This window comes from Portunus trituberculatus, chromosome 50 (assembly GCF_017591435.1).
Source record: "Portunus trituberculatus isolate SZX2019 chromosome 50, ASM1759143v1, whole genome shotgun sequence".
Taxonomy (NCBI): domain Eukaryota; kingdom Metazoa; phylum Arthropoda; class Malacostraca; order Decapoda; family Portunidae; genus Portunus; species Portunus trituberculatus.
The window spans coordinates 3,488,409-3,508,408 of record NC_059304.1 but is presented as its reverse complement, the minus strand read 5'-3'; the positions used below and the strand labels follow the sequence as shown (position 1 = coordinate 3,508,408).

Below are 20,000 nucleotides of genomic sequence, written 5' to 3'. Positions count from 1 at the left end.
AATAAAAGAGAAGAAAGAGAGGAGAAATGTTGCAAAATTAAAGGATGTCATTATTCTGAAAGCTTTGTACGTAAGAAAAGAGGAAAAAGCAAAAAAAAGAAATGTATTTATGAGTTTTGCTGCGAGTTTTGTTAATTAGCATGCACATAGACGTAATTAAGGGAGTGAACTAATAAGAGCGATGTCATGTTAGCTGCAGACACATTTGTATCAACGAAAGAAAAAAAAAAAAAAAAAACGGAGTTTGAAAATTATGTTAAAATCTAGTGGAACCCTACAGAGATGAATGAACTTATGTTAAAAAAAGAAGAAAAATAAGAAATAGAGAGGTGTTAATAATAGAGCACATGTAAAATGAGTGAAAATTAAGGAATAATAAATACATTTTGTTGTGAATAGAAGCATTTGAAAATAAAAAAGGAAAGGGAAAAGTATGAAAACTCAACAATTTTAGTATTAACGAAGGATTTTGATAGAAATCAGTTTGGTTAAGAAGGAAAAGGACTAGTTTAATGAAAGTAAGGGAAAGAAAAACAAGAAATGAAAAGAAAGATAAGGAAATGAAGAAATTGTAATGTCGCAAGAACGAAAGCTGTTGTGAATTACGTTGGTATTTCCTCGAACGCTCTGTAAACAAGTAAACAGAGACAAGAGGGCTGAGTTACGTAAAGAAGGAAGGGAAGGTCATTAAGAGAAGTAGTAGCATGAATGAGTGCAAGTTATGTAACACTGTGTAAAATATCGTTATGCTGAGGTAATAAAGTAAGACTCGCGTATAAAGTATCAAGCGGGCGCAAAAATAAAAGTGAAAATTTGATAGATAATTGAAAGAAAATTGTATTAAGAAATAAAAAACTAATAGTAAAGGTATGTAAGAATAGGCAAGTGTACATTAAGAAACAACATGTCAGATAAAAGTTAGGTAAGTAAAAGAATGTTTGATTGAGTGAAACCAAAACATATCAGTAAAAAAGACTAAATAGATTACCAACCTCTTGTAAAAAAAAAAAAAAAAAAAAAAAAATTGTAAAAAAAGAAATGCCAAATATTAATAGAAATAACTTGAATTATGTGAGAAAAAGAAGATGGTAAATATAAACGAGATGTTTATGTAAGATTATTCAGAAGAAGAAGAAGAAAAAAAAAAAAAGATAAGCGTCATGAACAAGAAAAAAAAGAGATAAGTGTCAGATGAATAAAATAAGACTCATAAAAAAGAAGCCGAGTTATGTAAAGGACAAAAAAAAAGGGTTAGATAATAAAAACATAATATTAGATAAAGAAAATAATTAGATGAAAATGAAGTAACGTTACATAAAAGGTGACACATTACTTATTTAAAAGGATCTTAGTCATTTAAAGTCGAGAAAATGTTACGCTGGAAGGGAACAAAGGTAAAAGGAGAGAAGAAACAATAAGTTATAATGCAAGGATAGAAAATATGAAGAAAAAAAAAATAGCTTGTCTTCTAATTGGAGGAAAAGATAAATGTAGATGGAAGTAAGTGTCAAATAATTATGGAAAAGAGATACAAATAGGGAAGTAATTGGTAGTTTGTCTATTTCATGGCGAGGATAGAAATTTTATATTGTAAGGGAGTAAACAAAAGTCGAAGCAGAAGTTGTAGGTGAAGTTATATGCCGAAGTGACAAAATAAGTAGAAATAAAAAGAAATAAAGAAAAAAAAAAAAGCTTAGTTATATAAAGAGGAAAGACCGTAGGGAAATTGGAGTAAGAAAAAAAGTGGGAATTTATATAAGCAATAATTCTACTCTAAAAGAAACTAAAAAAAAAACGAGAGACGTTGTGTAAAAAATGGGGAGAAAATGCACCTCTGGATATTTAAATAAAAAAAAAGTCTGGTAATTTACATAAAAGATGGTCCAAGGACATGTGAAAAAGTTACATGAAAGGACGAAGAATTACACCCCCAAAAATATCAACTTTATATTGAGAGAAAAAAATTACGTAAATGCAAAGAGCTGGAAATATACGAGAAAAAAAAAAGTGTAAAGAAAAAAAAAAAAACAGATTAGTAATGTAAATGGGGAAAAAGTAGGAAAACAGAGTGATTTCAAAATAGCACCAAGAAAGTAAATGAAAAGGTGACAAAAAAAGGTGTTTGCAATGTTAGATAAAGGAATAATTCATAACACACGCAATAGAAAAGACAGTAGAAATACATATTCCAGGAAATATAAAAAAAACAAGAAAAACAAAATAAAGAACAAGAACTGAATACAAAGTACTGGAAATATATACAAAAAGATGACGAAAAGAAGTTCTATAAAGGAGAAAAAAGTAAGGTGAGGAACGAATACAAAATAACACAGGGTGAACTTACATAAAAGGTGGCACAAGAAATATATAGAAAGAAAAGAAGAAAGTGTGTGTTTGGGGTACATTCGGAAACAGGAGAGAGTTTTAGGACGAACAAGACTCTAATTAGTTCCTTTGTTAGAACGCCTAGACATTTTCACTCAGCCTCCTGCGCTGGAAGAGAAAAGAAAAGGACTACGTAATTATATAGAAAGTTGATGACAAAAGGAAAGTGAATAATGGCAGATAAATAAATAAGAAGGAAGATAATGTGTATACAATTTTCTGAGGTTAGATTCTCAATGAATAACAGATTAGAATATCGAAAAATGTTATAAGATGAACGAAACTAATCAGGGGAAGAAAATTACCAAGAAATCATGGGAATAGCGATGGAAAAATGTGAATAATGATCTCACAGCTTTGGGAAGGCAAAAAAAAAAAAAAAAAAAAAGACCGAGTGTGTTGGTGTGAAGATGAAACAATATAAAATGAACAAGACTAAATGCGAAAAGAAAATAATAAAAAAATCTATATGATAATAGTGGAACAAGAAAATAACATTGAGCTTACAATATTATGGGTGAAAATATTGAATTGAGAGAGGGAATGCTAATGTAAAAGAATATAATTAACTGAGAGTAAGTGCGTGAAAAAAATGGTAATAATTATAATGATAAAGGGAACATTGAACTAACAGTATTATGAAGCAAAATTGTGGCTGAGGAAGAGAATGCAAATATATATACAAAAACCATAAGATTAGGTAAGACTAAATGCAAAATGATATGATAAAGAAAGAAGGTCAGCCATGAAAATAATGATAATAATAACTATAATAACAATAATAATAATAATAATAATAATAATAATAATAATAAAAACTTGAAGCGTAAAACGAAAGCTTTAAATGAGAAATCGAATCCTTATCAAATAAATAAATAGACTGAGCAGAGTTAATAGGGAAAGAAAAATGTTGAGAAAATAATGTTAATAATAATAATAATAATAATAATAATAATAATAATAATAATAATGAACAAAAGTGACCATGCAAAATTAAGACAATGCTCATAACGAAAAGATGATAAAAAAACAACAACATAAAATAAGTTAGGAATAAATAAATAAAAAATGTGAAAAATAATATTGAGAAATGACGACACTGATGATAAAGGAAGGTAATAACCGTACAGTGTCATTAAGGCGAGACTTGAGGTGATAAAGAAATTAGATGAAAATTGCAGACGACGACCAGAATAAACACGACAAGGAATAGTTTACAAGGCATGATGACAAACGATGATATTGTAAAGTTGAGTAGTGAGAATACATATGAAGGAATAATACCAGGCAACGTTTTAAAATAGACCGATGAAGATAGCAAGTAAAAGAAAGAAGAAAAAAAAATAAAGGAATAAAATAATGAAAATAGCAACAAACATAAAAAAAAGAAGGGAAGGTGGAAGAAGTAAGAAGAAAAGAAGAATAAAGGAGATGAATTAATAAATTGAGAAAGGGAACAAAGGTCAAATTATTATATTGAAAAGAAAAGGAGAGATATTATAAAGTTGAGTAGTAAGAATACATATGAAGAGATACGAGGCAACATTTTAAGATAGAGAGATAAGGGTAGCAAATAAAGGAAAAAAGAAAAAAAAAGGGCAAAGAGAAAATGAAAACAACAACAACAAAAAGAAGAGAAGATGGAAGAAGTAAGTATGAGAAAAAATAAAGGAGATGAATTAGTAAATGGAGAAAGAAAACAAAGCTCAAATTATTATGTTTAAAAGAAAAAGGAGAAATAAAAACATGTAATTGAAAAAAAAGGGAGGAAAAAGACTTGAAAATTTTTAAAGAGAAAAGAAACGAAAATTAAAGTAATAAGTGAAGAAAATGAATAAACTAGAAACGAGAGAGAGAGAGAGAGAGAGAGAGAGACACGGAGTACGAAAGAAAATAAAAGGAAATAAAGAAAAGAAAAGATTACGAAAGTTGGCGCTGGGAGACAAAGTGAGAGAGTAAAATAAGAGAAAAGAAAATGAAAGTAAGAAGAAAACGAGAGTAATAACTACAGAGAATATAAAGAGTGAAGAATTAGTAGCGCGGGAAAAGAGAACAAAAAACAAAAGACAATCATAATAAAACCGCAACGTAATAAGAGAAGGAAAATTATAAAGAAAGTATAAAGATGTATGAAAATAAATTATGACCAGAAACAAGAGATGAATCTAAAAGTAGTAGTAGTAGTAGTAGTAGTAGTAGAAGTAGTAGTAGTAGTAGTAGAAGTAGTAGTAATAATAGTAATATGAATTGACAATGAAGGGAAAAAAAGAAAAGTAAACAAGAAAATCACCATAAGTCGTTAAAATAGTGAAAATGTAATATAAATGGCAAGGACACTGACACACACACACACACAGAGAGAGAGAGAGAGAGAGAGAGAGAGAGAGAGAGAGAGAGAGAGAGAGAGAGAGAATCAAGTTAAAGGAGAGCCAGTAATGCAATCAATCATTAGCCAAGTGACAAGTACACACACACACACACACACACACACATTTTTCCTCTCCTCTTCTGGCCTTCGGTAACAGTGGTGTTGTAAGTAGTAGTAGTAGTAGTAGTAGTAGTAGCAGTAGTAGTAGTAGTATCAGTAGTAGTAGTGTTGGTGGTGGTGGTGATCATGGTGCATAAATAACAGGGAGGTCAGTTATTTTTTTATTTTCGTATCTCTTCAAATCAGAGAGCTGGTAATGAGTCCCTTGTGTGAATTCCACGAAGCAGCTTAGTTTGTAAGGACTGAATTATGTGTATGTGTGTGTGTGTGTGTGTGTGTGTGTGTGTGTGTGTGTGTGTGTGTGTGTGTGTGTGTGTGTGTGTGTGTGTTTGGAGGGTGACGTTTAGGGGGGTGGGTGTTGGTGTCTGTTGCATGGTGGGTGGAAGGGAAATAGATAACATAGTGTGTGGAGAGGGCTGTGTGGGCTGCTGGTGTGTGTCTGGCCGTGGGGCTGGGGGAGAGGAGGGTTGTGGTGGTGGTGGTGGTGCTGCTGTGTTATGTCTTCATCCGGACTTAATTCTGTGGCAGCAACGTGTGTTCATACATCATCCTGTTCTGGGAAATTAATTTGGGCAGGTTATTGGAACTTACTGGGCTTCGGAAGTGCGCACCACTGAGAAAGAGAGAGAGAGAGAGAGAGAGAGAGAGAGAGAGAGAGAGAGAGACCTCCCGGAGTGTTGCAAAGTTGAGCATGGGGCGTAAGAGTTGTGGGACAGCTCGTCTTGCTTTCAGGACCCAAATGTTCTAAGTTTCCACGTCTGACCGCTGCCAGCGCCGCCACGCTTCATAATGGCGGCTGTCTCCCGGCAGGCAGATGTAATATGGGGGCCGGCCGGCCGCTGCCCACCTCATAGACAACTAAGAGCCACGACCGCCGCTCTTTAAAGCCGCAACTCGCACGCTGCAGGCGGCCGGGCGCTCCTTGGCGGGGCGGCGTGTGGATGGTGTGGACACCACCGAAGTTTTGCGGGTAGCGAGATGGAGACGGTAGGAGAGGAAATAAATTCTGCAAGGGATGAGGGCTGAAGTTTAGTAAAGAAGACAGGGGTGAGCGCTGCAGGGGACATGCAGGATGGGTGTGAGATCTGGCCCAGAGAGCGGGGTTGCGGTGAGGTTGGCAGCAGGGCGACGACCCGAAGCCGCCGTACCCGTGTTGCGGGGCGGAACACCTTCAAGTGTCCTCCAGTGGCGACGGGGAGCTCAGCTAATCCGCGGCGAGGCTCCCGCTTTATGGGACGCCAAGGGGAGGTGGCGAGAGGGGACAGAAGGGAGGTGTGTGTGTGTGTGTGTGTGTGTGTGTGTGTGTGTGTGTGTGTGTGTGTGTGTGTGTGTGGACAGAGCGCGTGGCAGTCCGTGTGACGGCCACACAAAGGGACGAGAGAGAGATTAAGTCACTGGTCAGCGGCTGTCGTGTTGTCGGGTGCATCGCGGCGTCCTGCTCAGGAAGAAGAGGTTAGAGGCGGGCGGCGGGCTGGGTGGCGGAAGACGAACGCCTCACGGAAGAGCAGCGGTGACCAAGGGAAGGAAGTTGGCTACAGACGCGATCGTGGGCTGATCTGCACATGAATTTTTGTGCTTTACGTTCAGGTTTACGGCGGGGCTGAGGGCGGCCAGACCGTGGAGTTTTGGGAACGAGGCAGCAGGCGCGGGGCAGGTGGGGAGGAGCCATGGGCGGGTGATGTAGGCTGAGGAGGGTGGCGGTGCCTTGGGGACGTGTGCAAGTCATGAGTGGTGTCGCGCTAAGTGGCACTGGCAGGGGAGGCACCCACGTGGCAGCTGCTGGCAACTTCCCGCTCGTGGCGTCAGGCTGGTGGGTGTTGGCAGTATTTCTCACGCTATTAGGGATTAGTAGGCAATTTATGGACGCCACAGTTACGGCGGCACAGCTCGTGACCTGGTGGCGGCGGCGACCGCCCAGTGCAGGAAGTGGCGGGAGAGGAGGCAGGCAGTCGGGAAGTGAGGGATGGCGCCGCGCCCTGGAGTGGAGGAGGACCGTCCTTTATGTCCCTTTATCGTGATCGCGAGGCCGCTTCTCCCGCCACGCCCGCCCTTCCTCACGCATCTTGGCTTCCCGCTTCGTTGACGACGCCGCGCATCTCCTAAACCACCTTTACTACTAATATAATATGCGCACGTGTGGGGCTTGTCTTGTATCGCTGTGCAGGGGTGGAATGGAGTGGAACGGGCGGGCGGCTGACAGAAACACACACACACACTCTCTCTCTCTCTCTCTCTCTCTCTCTCTCTCTCTCTCTCTCTCTCTCTCTCTCTCTCTCTCTCTCTCTCTCTCTCTGTGCTTCCTGGTGACTTGAATGTGTCTGTTCAAGAAGGTCTATTTTTGGGTTTAGATGTAACTGACCTTTTCTTCTGTTACAGTATTCATCTCACGCGCTTCACTCCTCACTCTCCCTCCCTCTCTTTCTTTCTCTTTCTGAACACCCCCTCTCTCTCTCTCTCTCTCTCTCTCTCTCTCTCTCTCTCTCTCTCTCTCTCTCTCTCTCTCTCTCTCTCTCTCTCTCTCTCTCTCTCTCTCTCTCTTTTATGAGCAACACTCCCGCTGCCTGCACATCACATCTTTTCGCTCCTTCCTCCTCCCCCTCTCCCCTTCCCCAGTGGCTCGGTCTGGCGCCTGGAGGACTTTTGGAGAGGGAGAAAGAGAAGGGAGAAGGGAGAAATGTGGGGAGGGATGAGGTCTCTTACGGAGGCATTTGTATGTAATGATTTCCTGTTGAATATGTGTCTCACCTTCTCTTCTTTTTCCTCCCCCTCCTCCTCCTCCTCCTCCTCCTCCTCCTCCTCCTCCTCCTCCTCCTCCTCCTCCTCCTCCTCTTCCTCCTCCTTTTGACCTGACCTATTTTATTTTTTGTCTTTTACTTTCATATTTTTCTTGATATTGTTGTCTCTATTCTATCTCTTATTTTTTTCTTTTTGTTTTCTTTTACATTTTTGTTGAAGAGTCCTCTCTCTCTCTCTCTCTCTCTCTCTCTCTCTCTCTCTCTCTCTCTCTCTCTCTCTCTCTCTCTCTCTCTCTCTCTCTCTCTCTGTTTGTCTGTCTGACTTTATGTAGTCATTCGCTTGTGTTTTACTTCTTCCTTTATGCATTATTTACATGGTGCCGCCTCCTCCTCCTCCTCCTCCTCCTCCTCCTCCTCCTCCTCCTCCTCCTCCTCCTCCTCCTCCTCGTGACACTGTCCTTCCTTCTTTATCTTCTTTATATCCTACGTTATATTCACTATTCACACTACCTCTATTTCTACCACTATTCCTCATTTTTTTTCTTTACATTTTTTGTCTCAGCTTCATAGCACACACACATATCTTATTATTCCTTCTCTTAACCTTTTTCTGTATTTTTTTCCCTACTTTTTATGTTTTTCTGGCTATCGTTCTCTTCCTTTCTTCTACTGCCAGTATTTTTCTTTCTTTTTCTTCTTTCTTCATATATTTTCTTAGTGCAAACGTATCTTATTATTCACACCTCTCAACCTGTTTTTATATCACTTTTTTATATTTATTTATTTTCTTCTAAACATCTTTCTGTCTTTCTTCTATTACTTTTATTATTATTTTTTCTTTCTCTCCCATAACTCTTCATAGCTTCATACATATCTTATTATTCCTCCCTCTCAACTTTTTTTTTCTTTTTCTAGCGCTCTTATACACTTTTTTCTGACCATCCTCTCTCTCTTTTCCTCATCGTAAACTTCACGCTATATAAATTTTTCACTCCTTTCATTCTCTTGGCTGGATCCCTCACGAGTTTCTTCACATTATTCATTCGTTTTACACCCATTGTCTCTCCTTATAGTGGTATCCCGTAGGAGGTGGCAGGATATTCCCCTCTTTGGTGTAGGGATGTTTGACTAAGTGTGACAGGAAGGCCAGTGCTAGAATATTTGTTAGGATATTTGTTAGCATGATAGAAAATACACTGTTACTCTTTTATTCGAATATTTAGCTGGTAAAATGGAGAAAGGGTTACAATATTCTACTGGTAAGGTGCTAGAAAGGTCATGTGTCAGGATAATTGGTTGGTAGCATGACTAGAAAAGCCAAGGTATAAGGTGTTTGACTGTCAACATGATGAGGTGATAAACTGTTTGACTCTTAAAGTGATAAGGAGGCCAGAAGTACCGGGTTATGAAGAGAAGACGCGCTCATAACCAAGAACTGTTGATACAAGAAGGGAAGTAATAGTATTTATAGAGGACGAGACTACAGAGATGGTTCTTGGTGAAGGAGAGGTGTGTACAGGATAACAGCGAAGAAAAGGACATGCGCGTAACTAGGATTTCTTGATGTGGAAGCGTTTATAGGGCATAGGAGGAAAAAGGAAAGGGGGGAAAAATTTAATGTTTATAAGATAAGAGACTTAGGGAAGAGGATCAGTAGTTGCCAAGTGATTCCGAGTGTGTAAAGAGGAAAGAATAGGGTTTATGGAAGGCAAGAAGAACAAAGAAGAGTACACAAAGGTAACGAGTATTTCTTTGTGAAGGAAGAGGAAGGAAAAGGACGTGTACAGGTAAAGAGGAACAAGGGAAAGGTCCCGCACGCAACTAGGGATTCTTGATGTAGGAGGGAAATTGAATGAGATGTTTGTAGAGTAAAGAGTGTAAAAAAGAATACATCCCGGTGATAACAATTAATTCTGGGAGTAGGAAGGTAAGAGAATAAGAGTAGAAGGCAGAAAATGTACAAGTACTTGGTAACTCTCAGTAAGGGACAGAGAAGAAGTAAAGAGTATAACAGAATAAGAGATATAGACAGTAAGCTAATTCAATAAGGCGTCCTGTTCTTCACTATTCATACATGTAGATGTGATGAAGGACGCTTGCCACAGGTGCTGTCACGTACTCGTTTGCTGTACATTTAATTAGACACATTGGAATTGCTGCCATGGCTCTTGCTGCCCATAGTATGATATAATGTGATTGCTTGCTAACAATTATATGATAACTTGTGAAGCTCCAGACGATTTCACTGTGAGAAAATATTTAAAGGACAAGATCTGAAATGCAGGGTTACTCAGAGGTGTGTTTTGATATTTTGTCTGTAACTTGCATCGAATTGTTCCATTTCACTGAGAGAAGCCACAACAGTACAGGAAAAAACAAAAACTAAAGTAAAATAGATGAAGTAAATAAATTAATAAGTAAATAGATAAAACGTAAATGTGAATTAAGAAAATAGTAATATTTGTTGAAATAAACATCAAGAAAAAGTGACTATTTGAACTTCATTGAGTATTGAGAACTTGTATACTATTTATTTATTTATTTATTTATTTGTTTGTTTGTTTGTTTGTTTGTTTGTTTGTTTGTTTAATTTTTCCTTCACACTTACTCTTGACCATGAAGGCAAATCGTCCACCTTCAGCACTGTGAGACGCAATACTAAGCGCCTCCCTGAGTTACGGTGCTAACGTGTCTTCCTCTCTCTCCTCCCCAGGGGCGCCTTCTCAGTGGTGCGTCGGTGTGTGCAGAAGACGACGGGGCTCGAGTTTGCCGCCAAAATTATCAACACTAAGAAGTTGTCAGCCCGAGGTGAGTGTGTGTGTGTGTGTGTGTGTGTGTGTGTGTGTGTGTGTGTGTGTGTGTGTGTGTGTGTGTGTGTGTGTGTGTGTGTGTGTATGTGTGTTTGTGCGTCAGTGTGTGAATTATTATTTTTTTTATAAACGAATAAAACACTAAATAAAGAGGTAGGTTGCTGGATAAATTTATTTCGCTAAAAACACTGAGAGGAAAGAATGAATAAAGAATAGGAATAGATAGATAGACAGATAGATTTGATAAGAGAATAATGTACCTGCCTGAGAAGCGAACACTGGTAATCTACGCCGAAAGTCACCACCAATTATGTGACTAAAATGTATGCAAACCAATTTTTTCTACAGCCAAGGAAGCCGGACTGTTCTTAACTATCGCCAATGAAGATTGATTTATTTAATTTAAGGAGAAGACAGAACGATTATCATCTATTATAAGGACTGAATAATAGTTACTTACTTTTTTTCATAGATGCCACGAATTTAGATGTTAGAAAAGGAACAGACTCCATTAATGCAACTAACATAGCTGTAAACTTGAGAATTTATTTTTAATCGATTGTCGAAAGGCTGACTGATTGATTTATGTACTTAACTTTTTGCTTCCCGATGTTATTGGAGGAACTTTCATTTAATCTACTAAGTTCCGAGTTTTTTTTTCATCGCAGCAATTGTAGGAAATGAATAAAAGTCACATCAGGTCTTTTCACTTATTGTTTTTAGCGATTTCTGTATTTCATGTTGATATACTTCCTCCCCTCACTTCTCTCTTCTACTTCTCTTCTTACTCTCTTTGATTTTTATTTACTCTTCCTTCTCCCGCTCATGTTTTCGTCTGTGGTTGGGTCACACTGCATTCAGACCTATTCCATATAGTTCACAAAATCTATTCCAAGACCACACGAAAACTACCCCAACGCCAGCCCAACACTAGCCCAAGACCAGGCAAGCCCTGACAACACCAGCACAAGCGCCAGCCCTCGTCACTTTAGTCTCAAGGAAGCATAACCTTTCACTAAACTTTTTTCTGGAGATAAGTATGACTTCCTTATATGTGGCTTCCTCCTGCTCCTGCTCCTCCTCCTCCTCCTCCTCCTCCTCCTCCTCCTCCTCCTCCTCCTCCTCCTCCTCCTCCTCCTCCTCCTCCTCCTCCCGTGCCTCCCCATACTGTAGCTTCCCCGCGGCGGATGCTTTGAACTATTTAGAGTATTGTGACGGATCCTGTGCCTCCCTCCTCCGATTTTCTATTTTTAAAGGTTCTTCCCTATTAGCGATATTTTGTTTCATTACCATCGTGTTAGCTCAAGTTTTGCCTTTTTATCTTTTTATTTACTGGTTTTACTTTGTACGTGCCACAGCGACTCTAAGGACGAAGGAAAATGAACGAAGATGAAAAAATGTCCGCTTAGATTAACTTCGTATCGTATTTGAGGTCATAACTTCGCATTGTAGTAATTTCAATCTCGTAACTTCTCCTTCATCATCCCGAGAAGTCCTGTGGTGGAGCGTGACCTGGATTTATTATATTTGAGAACACAACTTTACAATACCGGGAAGTCTTATTCTGGAACGTGATCCGGTTATAGTATCACGGGCACGTCCCTATCTTGTAATCCCGAGGCGGAATTCAAACGAGGCGTCCACGGAACTGAAATGATAAACAAAAGATAAGATCAAGGAACTCATAAGGAAAAAAAAACTCTACTGAATAGCAGGAAATTATTAAGAAAAATATGTGAGAGGAGCAGATGCGATTCCTTTCCTATTCATTCTGGTTACTATTTGGTGATTTTATGCAGCTTCAGAAACTTATGTAGGGGATTAGAATAGTGAAGACTGTGGCCATTAATCTCCTGACCTCCACAGATCCTTCCTAATGTTAGAATGGTCTTATCGTACACAAACCTCTAGGTAAAAATGTGTCTCAGTATTGAAGAGGTTAGTTGGTTAGTTAGTTAAGTCTATGTATTATTTGTGACGGTGAGACGAAAACTTGCAATTCACTGACCAAGACGTGTGCATGTAGTGGGTGTTACGTCACTGACCCTACGAGGAAAAGAGTTAAGTAGATGGATATACAAGACATAAAGAGTTTGACAGTTACGACTAGAAAAGGAAAATGAAGGTTTAAGCTTGATAGAAACTGTAAATTAGATCTGTGAACAAATGATCTATTTATCTATCAATCTATCAATCTATCCATCTGTCTATCTATCTGTCTGCGGTATCTATTCATCTACTTACGTGTCTAATAGTCTATATATTTATTCCTCTTTCTATCTCTTAGTGTATAAATCTTTCAGTCTATCTTCATTTTACCACCACCACCACCACCACCACCACCATCATCATCATCATCATCATCATCATCATCATCATCATCATCATCACCACCACCACCACCACCACCACCACCACCACCACCACCACCACCACCACCACCACCATCATCATCATCATCATCACCACCACCACCACCACCACCACCATTCAGGCATTGCGGCAACGTGTCAAGTATATCACCAGCTATTTGATGTATACACTTCCTCATTCGACCCTCCCTTTACCCTCACCCTTCCTTCTCCCTCGTCTTTGATACCTCTCCATCTCCCTTTGAGTGTGTGTGTGTGTGTGTGTGTGTGTGTGTGTGTGTGTGTGTGTGTGTGTGTGTGTGTGTGTCACTCAGTATCATGTTCATATCCACCTACCTGAGCAGAGACACTAATTAGCGAGAGAAAAGATATACCTCACCGAAGATAATGATAGTAATTATTGATGTATTTCCTTGAACAGATCACGCTAACTCCTTCGCTCTCCCTTCCTTCTTTCCTTCTTTCCTTTTTTCCTTCGTCCTTCTTTGCCTCCCTCCCTCTCCCTCCCTCTCCTCCCTTCACCCCCTTCCTTCCTTCTTAACTCCCTCCTTCAACCCACTCTTCCTTTTTTTTCCCCTTCCTTCCTTCCTTCATCCTACCCACCCTTCCTCCTTCCCTCCCTTCACCCTTCCACCCACTGACTCTCACTCGCTCGCTCATTCACTCACTCACTCACTCACTCACACAGGTGTACCGGCACTAATTGGTGTCACTGCCTTGTTAGTGGCACCGGAGGGAAGGAGGCTAACTAGGTCATTACAGGCTCTCGTGTTAACTGCTTTAATGAGGGAAGGCCGGTGCTGGTTAATGTCCGGAGGGTGGTGGTGGTGGTGGTTGGGTTTCGGAAGGGCAATGAGAGGAAAGGAAGAGGTGAGTGCAGGATTGGACTGATTAGGAAAGTCGAAGGTGGAGGAAGGAGGTGGAGCTGGAGATGGAGAGACATGAAGGCTGGTATGAGGTTGAGGTGCAAAGTGACTGGAGGAAGTGGAGGAAGAAAGAGAAAAAGAGGAGGAAGAAATGAAAAAGTCAGTCTGTCAGGCAATCAGTTAACCTCTTCCATACTGGGATACATTTTTACCTTGAGATTTATGTACGATTAGACCATTTGATTGGCATTAGAAAGGGTCTATGGAGGTAAAAGAATTGATAGCCACAGTCTTCAATATTTTAATCCCCTATGTCTAAATTTCTGAAGGTATAAAATCACCAAATAGTAAGCAAAATGAAAATGGAAATACGTCATGGTATTCAAGGGGTTAAGGAATCTAATGAATCTACTACTGCTTTAACAATAACGCCACTGGAAACAACAAAAAATAAAAATCTCAACATCAAGGAAGGAGAAAATAATAAAAAAAAAGAGGGAGAACAAGAAAAAAGAAGCGAAAAAGGAGACGAGAAAACACATACACATACACCCTCACATACTCACACCCATCCCACCCACCCATAACCTCCCCATAACCTCACGTCTCATCACGACCACCAACTTTCATGAGCCCTCACAGCCTTCACCCGGCCACCCCACCCGCTACCCTCCTCCTCCTCCTCCTCCTCCTCCCTCCGAACCTTCCAGTTGTTTACACTATTCATACCGCCACTCGTCCCTGCAGCTGAGAATCCCGCCGCTCACAAAGGAGGTAAAGGAGGGGGAGGTTTCACTTTCCTCCTTCAAGTGCATTTACTAGCGCCTCACACTCGCTGACCCCACGTACCACCACCACCATCACCACCGCCACCACCACCACCACCACCACTTCACCGCCTTCCGTTGTGAAAATGGTTTGGATTCATATAAGAAGCGTATTATTATTATGTTTTACTTATTTCATTATTTTTGTTCTTATTTACTATTTTTTTCTTTTAACTATCATATGCAAGGAAAACGTAGTACAATTTTTCTCTACGGCTTGTTAAAAGTAATGAAGATGAGACTCAGAGATGTTGGAGAATATGTTTCCCTCTTGAGTGTGAAGCTTTAGGGTTTGGGAAGGGATAACGTTACAATACCTTACAATATTCTGCTCTGTATTGTAACCTGGAGCCGAAGAGATGAACAAACTGAGCACACGTGGCTACTAAGAAAGAAAATAAAAGATAAAGATGATAAGATAGGTAAAGTAAGATGTGAAAAAAATGAGAATAAAAAAATGGTAGTAATAATGAAGGAATTGGAAATATCTCTGGAATCTCAATGCTTGAAAATCGCAAATAACTTTCACTACAGCTTGCTAAAAGTAATCGAATGCTTCTCTTGCATTTCTTGGAGATTTAGGAAAGGATAACGTTTGGATACCTTACGATATTCTGCTCTGAAATGTTACCTGGAACCAAGAGAAGGACAAACAGAAGCACACGTGGCGATCGAGAAATAACAATGAAATAAAGTAAAATATAAATGCGGAAGATTCAAAGGCGAAAAATAAAGAAAAAGAAAAAAAGAAAAGATATGTTTGCCCAAAATTGTAACTTGAAAATGCGAGAAAAACCGAAGAAAGAACAAACACCGGTAGATCAAGAAATGTAACTCGGAAAAATGGGAAAGACAAAGAAGAAGAATAAACAGCAGTAGATTTCTTGCCCCGCTTGCCTGTGTCTTTTACGAAGCAGTGCAGTATTTGGAAAGAAACGTGTTGGGACAAAAGGTTAAAAATGGATAAAAACAGAGAATGATAATGAACAGAAAGGTACATGGTGAAATAAAATGTGAGAAAATTAAAGGCAAGGAATGGAAAAGTAGGAAAACAGAAGGAAGATAAGCAAGGAAAGTAAAAAAAAAAAAAGTAAGGTAAGATGAATAAAGATAGAAACGAAAAATTATAAATGGATGTACTGAGGAGCGGTAAATGGTGGCCGCCGTGGTACAGTGGAACCACACGTGCTGTCTGGTCTGAGGGGTCTCCAAGCACACGGGTTCGAATCCTGTCCACGGTCCGAGTATAGGTTGGGCTTCCTCACTCAGGGCAAGGGTTTCCTAGCGGGTGGGGTTTGAGATAGAGGTACCACAAAAAGTACCCCTTTAGCCCAGAAATTCTCGTGAAAAGCCCACATGGTATAAAAAAAAAAAAAACAATCAAAATAATGACAAGGAGAAGAAAAAAAATCTTGAAAGTCAGCAACAAAAATAAAGGAGAGAAGAGTTCAAACATCAAAATATCAACCAAAAGAAACAAACCAAGACTTATCACGGAGGGCTCTTGTGTAAAAACCGTGAGAGGGAAGCAAGAGGAGGAAGAAGAGGAACAGGAGGAGGAGAAGGGGAAGGAGCAGCGGCAGCAGGATGAGAAGAGAAGAGCAGAAGAATAGGAGGAGGAGGAGGAGGAGGAGGAAGAGGGAGGGTGATGAGAAGATACTGTTTTTAGCTGAGTGTTCATGCCTCAGTAGATTGTGGCGTTATGAGAGAGAGAGAGAGAGAGAGAGAGAGAGAGAGAGAGAGAGAGAGAGAGAGAGAGAGACTGGAGGGATTGAGTCACCGGTTTTGATGGGGAATTGGGAAGGGAGAGGAGGAGGAGGAGGAGGAGAAAAAAGAAGAAGAAGAAGAAGAAGAAGAAGATTTGAGAGGAATGATAACACCACACTCTTAGGGCTTGAGGGAACTGGGATTGAGAGAGAGAGAGAGAGAGAGAGAGAGAGAGAGAGAGAGAGAGATCATATTTCCGCTGAGCCGCATAATTATATATTTCAGGAGAGACTTGTCTTGTCACCAATGCTCTCTCTCTCTCTCTCTCTCTCTCTCTCTCTCTCTCTCTCTCTCTCTCTCTCTCTCTCTCTCTCTCTCTCTTGACCTTGACCTCACCTCCCCTATCTTACATATTAAGAGTACAGGTGGTGGTGGTGGTGGTGGTGGTGGTGGTGGTGGTGGTAGTAGTTGTGGTGGTGGTAGTGGTGGTGGTGGTGGTGGTAGTAATAGTAGTAGTAGTAGTAGCAGTAGGAGTGGTGGTAGTGGTGGTAGTAGAAAGAAAATAAGGCTTCCATAACAGTTTACGTCTCTCTCTCTCTCTCTCTCTCTCTCTCTCTCTCTCTCTCTCTCTCTCTCTCTCTCTCTCTCTCTGTCTCACGTATCACTTTGTTTTGTATGTATTCTCCTCCTCCTCCTCCTGCTCCTGCTGCTGCTGCTGCTGCTGCTGCTGCTGCTGCTGCGGAGTGTGGCTTTGCAGTGGTGGAGGGGGTCGTATAAATGATGTGTGTGTGTGTGTGTGTGTGTGTGTGTGTGTGTGTGTGTGTTTGTTTGTTTGCTTGGGTAGGGGACGCCGCTCCCTGCCTCTGGATTGACAGGGGATTGCGCCTTGGTGTTTGGTAATGGCGCCCTCTCGTGTTGGTCGTAGTGGTAGCGGCGGCGGCGGCGGCGTTGGTGGTGGTGGTGGTGGTGGTGGTGGTGGTGGTGGTGGTGGTGGTGGTGGTGGTGGTGGTGGTGGTGTGCAAAATGAAAGAAAAGTAGTGATAGAGATGTAGAGAAGTGAAGGTCCGTGGAAGCTGAGAGCATTTTCAAGAGAAACGAAGTGAAATTGATAATAGAAAAGAAAAATAAAGATTTCAGTAAAATAAATAGATAAATGAAAAGAGAAAACGTTTGAAAAATACAATGAAATACATACAAAAAGTCTATCGGCTACAACAACAACAACAACAACAACAACAACAATAACAACAACAACTACTACTACTACTACTACTACTACTACTACTACTACTATCACCACCACCACCTATATCCTGCTTGCAACGATGACAGATTCAATAACGCAGTGTTTTTCGGAATGTTTCAGTCTTGCCCATAAAAAGAGCTGGGAGTGATTCTGGCGTATGAAAAATTAAAAGCAGTTTTTGAATATGTATTTGTGCATTAATTTGAATATGAAATGATAATTGATGGGTGAATGCTGGTACTGCTGCTGTTATTGGTCGTGGTGGTGCTGCTGCTGATGCTGCTATTATTATTATTATTATTATTATTATTATTATTATTATTATTATTATTATTATTATTACTACTACTACTATCTTTATTATTGCTTTCATTTTTATTTCTATTTGTATTTATATTTTTGTTATTGTTAGTTTTCTGTTACTACTACTACTACTACTACTACTACTACTACTACTACTACTACTACTACTACTACTACTACTACTAAAAATTGGCGAACAGAAAAACAACCGAAGAAAGATTAGAAGAGGGATCCAGTTATCACACACACACACACACACACACACACACACACACACACACACACACACACACACACACACACACACACACACACACACACACACACACACTCACCATTTTGAAGTTTCGCCAAACAACACCAGCTCCCCATTTCCTCCTCCTCCTCCTCCTCCTCCTCCTCCTCCTCCTCCTCCTCCTCCTCCTCCTCCTCCTCCTCCTCCTCCTTTTATGCATAATGTCTCCAATCCATCACATATTCTTTTCTCATTATTTTGTATTTAGGACAGAATATTTGTTTCATTAGTGGATATTATTGATAGATAAATAATTCATCATCTGCTCCTCCCAAAAATTAGAGCTATCTGTTATTAATTCATTTTTCTTTTTTGGGTTAATTGTATTATTTGATTTTTTTTTTTTTTTTGTCTTCCTCTCTCTCTCTCCCATTGTTTGTATTTATTCATTCATTGTGTAAAATTAGTCTGTGTTACGCTTTATTATGTATTCTTGGGTTTTGATGTATATGTACTATTTATTTGTTGTATGTCAGGAGGAAGGAGAGGAAAAGGTGATGGGTGGAGAGAAGGCCTTTTACTTTTCTATCTTCTTTCTTTACACAGATACACATTTCTTGGTCTCTCTCTCTCTCTCTCTCTCTCTCTCTCTCTCTCTCTCTCTCTCTCTCTCTCTCTCTCTCTCTCTCTCTCTCTCTGATAAGTGTGTATTTAGCATGTGTGGTTGTCTGTGTATAATTGTTTGTGTATGTATTTTGGAAGTGTGCATTTTTTGCGGGTGTGTTTATGTTGCAGAGAGAGAGAGAGAGAGAGAGAGAGAGAGAGAGAGAGAGAGATTGTTGTGGCGTCGCGTGCTAAAACCAAACAAAAGACGAACAATCTCTCTCTCTCTCTCTCTCTCTCTCTCTCTCTCTCTCTCTCTCTCTCTCTCTCTCTCTCTCTCTCTCTCTCTCCTTCTTACCCTTCTCTCCTTCCTTCTTTCTCTTCCTTTACTTCCTTCGCTCCAGTCCTTCTTCCACGAGCATGAACAGTCAGCGTTCTTGGAAACTTGGCCTGCATAACATTAGCTGGCTGACTGACTGACTGAATTACTGACTGACTGACTGACTGGCTGACTGGTCTACTGGTACGTTAGTGTGGGGTCTGTTCTTGCAAATCTCTTTCTTTACCTTTCCCTCCTAAACCTTTTATTTATTTCTCGAACAGTTTATGTATACTGCACCACTACCGTCACCACCACCACCACCACCACCACCGTCAATACAATCCCAGGCCTCTTATCTTTCCTCTATGCGGGTTTTGGTTTCGCTAAGGTTGCTTTGGGGCGAGGAGAGAGAGATTGAGGAGTATGTGTGTAGTCTGCCTTCCCGAACTTTCCTTTTCTTGCGTCTTATCTTACTTTAAATTGCTGTGCTGTAAGTTAGCCGTGTTTTTAAGGGCCTTTTTTTTTCTGTTATTGTAGTGACAGTTTAACTTGTACTGAAGACTTATGAGTATAGATTATAGATTGCTATGAGAGAATGCGTGTTTGATGTAGAAGTTCATAATGGGATCTTAAAGTGTGTGTGTGTGTTTTTTTTTTTTTTGTGATTATTGATAATTTAATTTGTACTCTGCACGCTTACTGGAAAAAAAAGGAACACTTATAAAGCTGGTTAAATGTTTAAGTGGGCTTTTTATTCATAAATACGAAAGAATGAGTGGTTTATTAGATGCTGGGTATTTTTTGTGATTTTAATGATAGTTTAGTCTTTTTTCGACTATTTTGTACTATCAATGAATAATAGAGGGCACTGGAACCTGGAAAATCAACTATGTACTGTACTTTTGATGGACAGATATGAGTGTTTTAGAGGCTACTGGGGATATTTCTGATGGTTGTGTTGGTAGTTCACTCAATGATCTGCCTCAATGGTGTGTCAGACGCGGGTGTTGATCAATGTACGCGACAGAACGAGAGGTTTTGAGTAGGAAGTTTTGTATTTTCAAGGGGGAAGAGAGAGAGAGAGAGAGAGAGAGAGAGAGA

At 39.9% G+C, this 20,000-nt stretch overlaps 1 protein-coding gene across 35 annotated transcripts in view; it reads left to right on the top strand.

Annotated features, from left to right (window-relative positions):
• LOC123499829 (calcium/calmodulin-dependent protein kinase type II delta chain-like) overlaps positions 1–20,000 on the top strand; it is a 253,152-nt gene that overhangs the window by 99,030 nt on the left and 134,122 nt on the right. For all 35 annotated transcript variants that reach the window (XM_045248330.1, XM_045248336.1, XM_045248344.1 and 32 more), the window contains exon 2: positions 10,322–10,416. In XM_045248330.1, the coding sequence (XP_045104265.1) occupies positions 10,322–10,416 (95 nt within the window). The remainder of the gene's footprint in view (positions 1–10,321; positions 10,417–20,000) is intronic.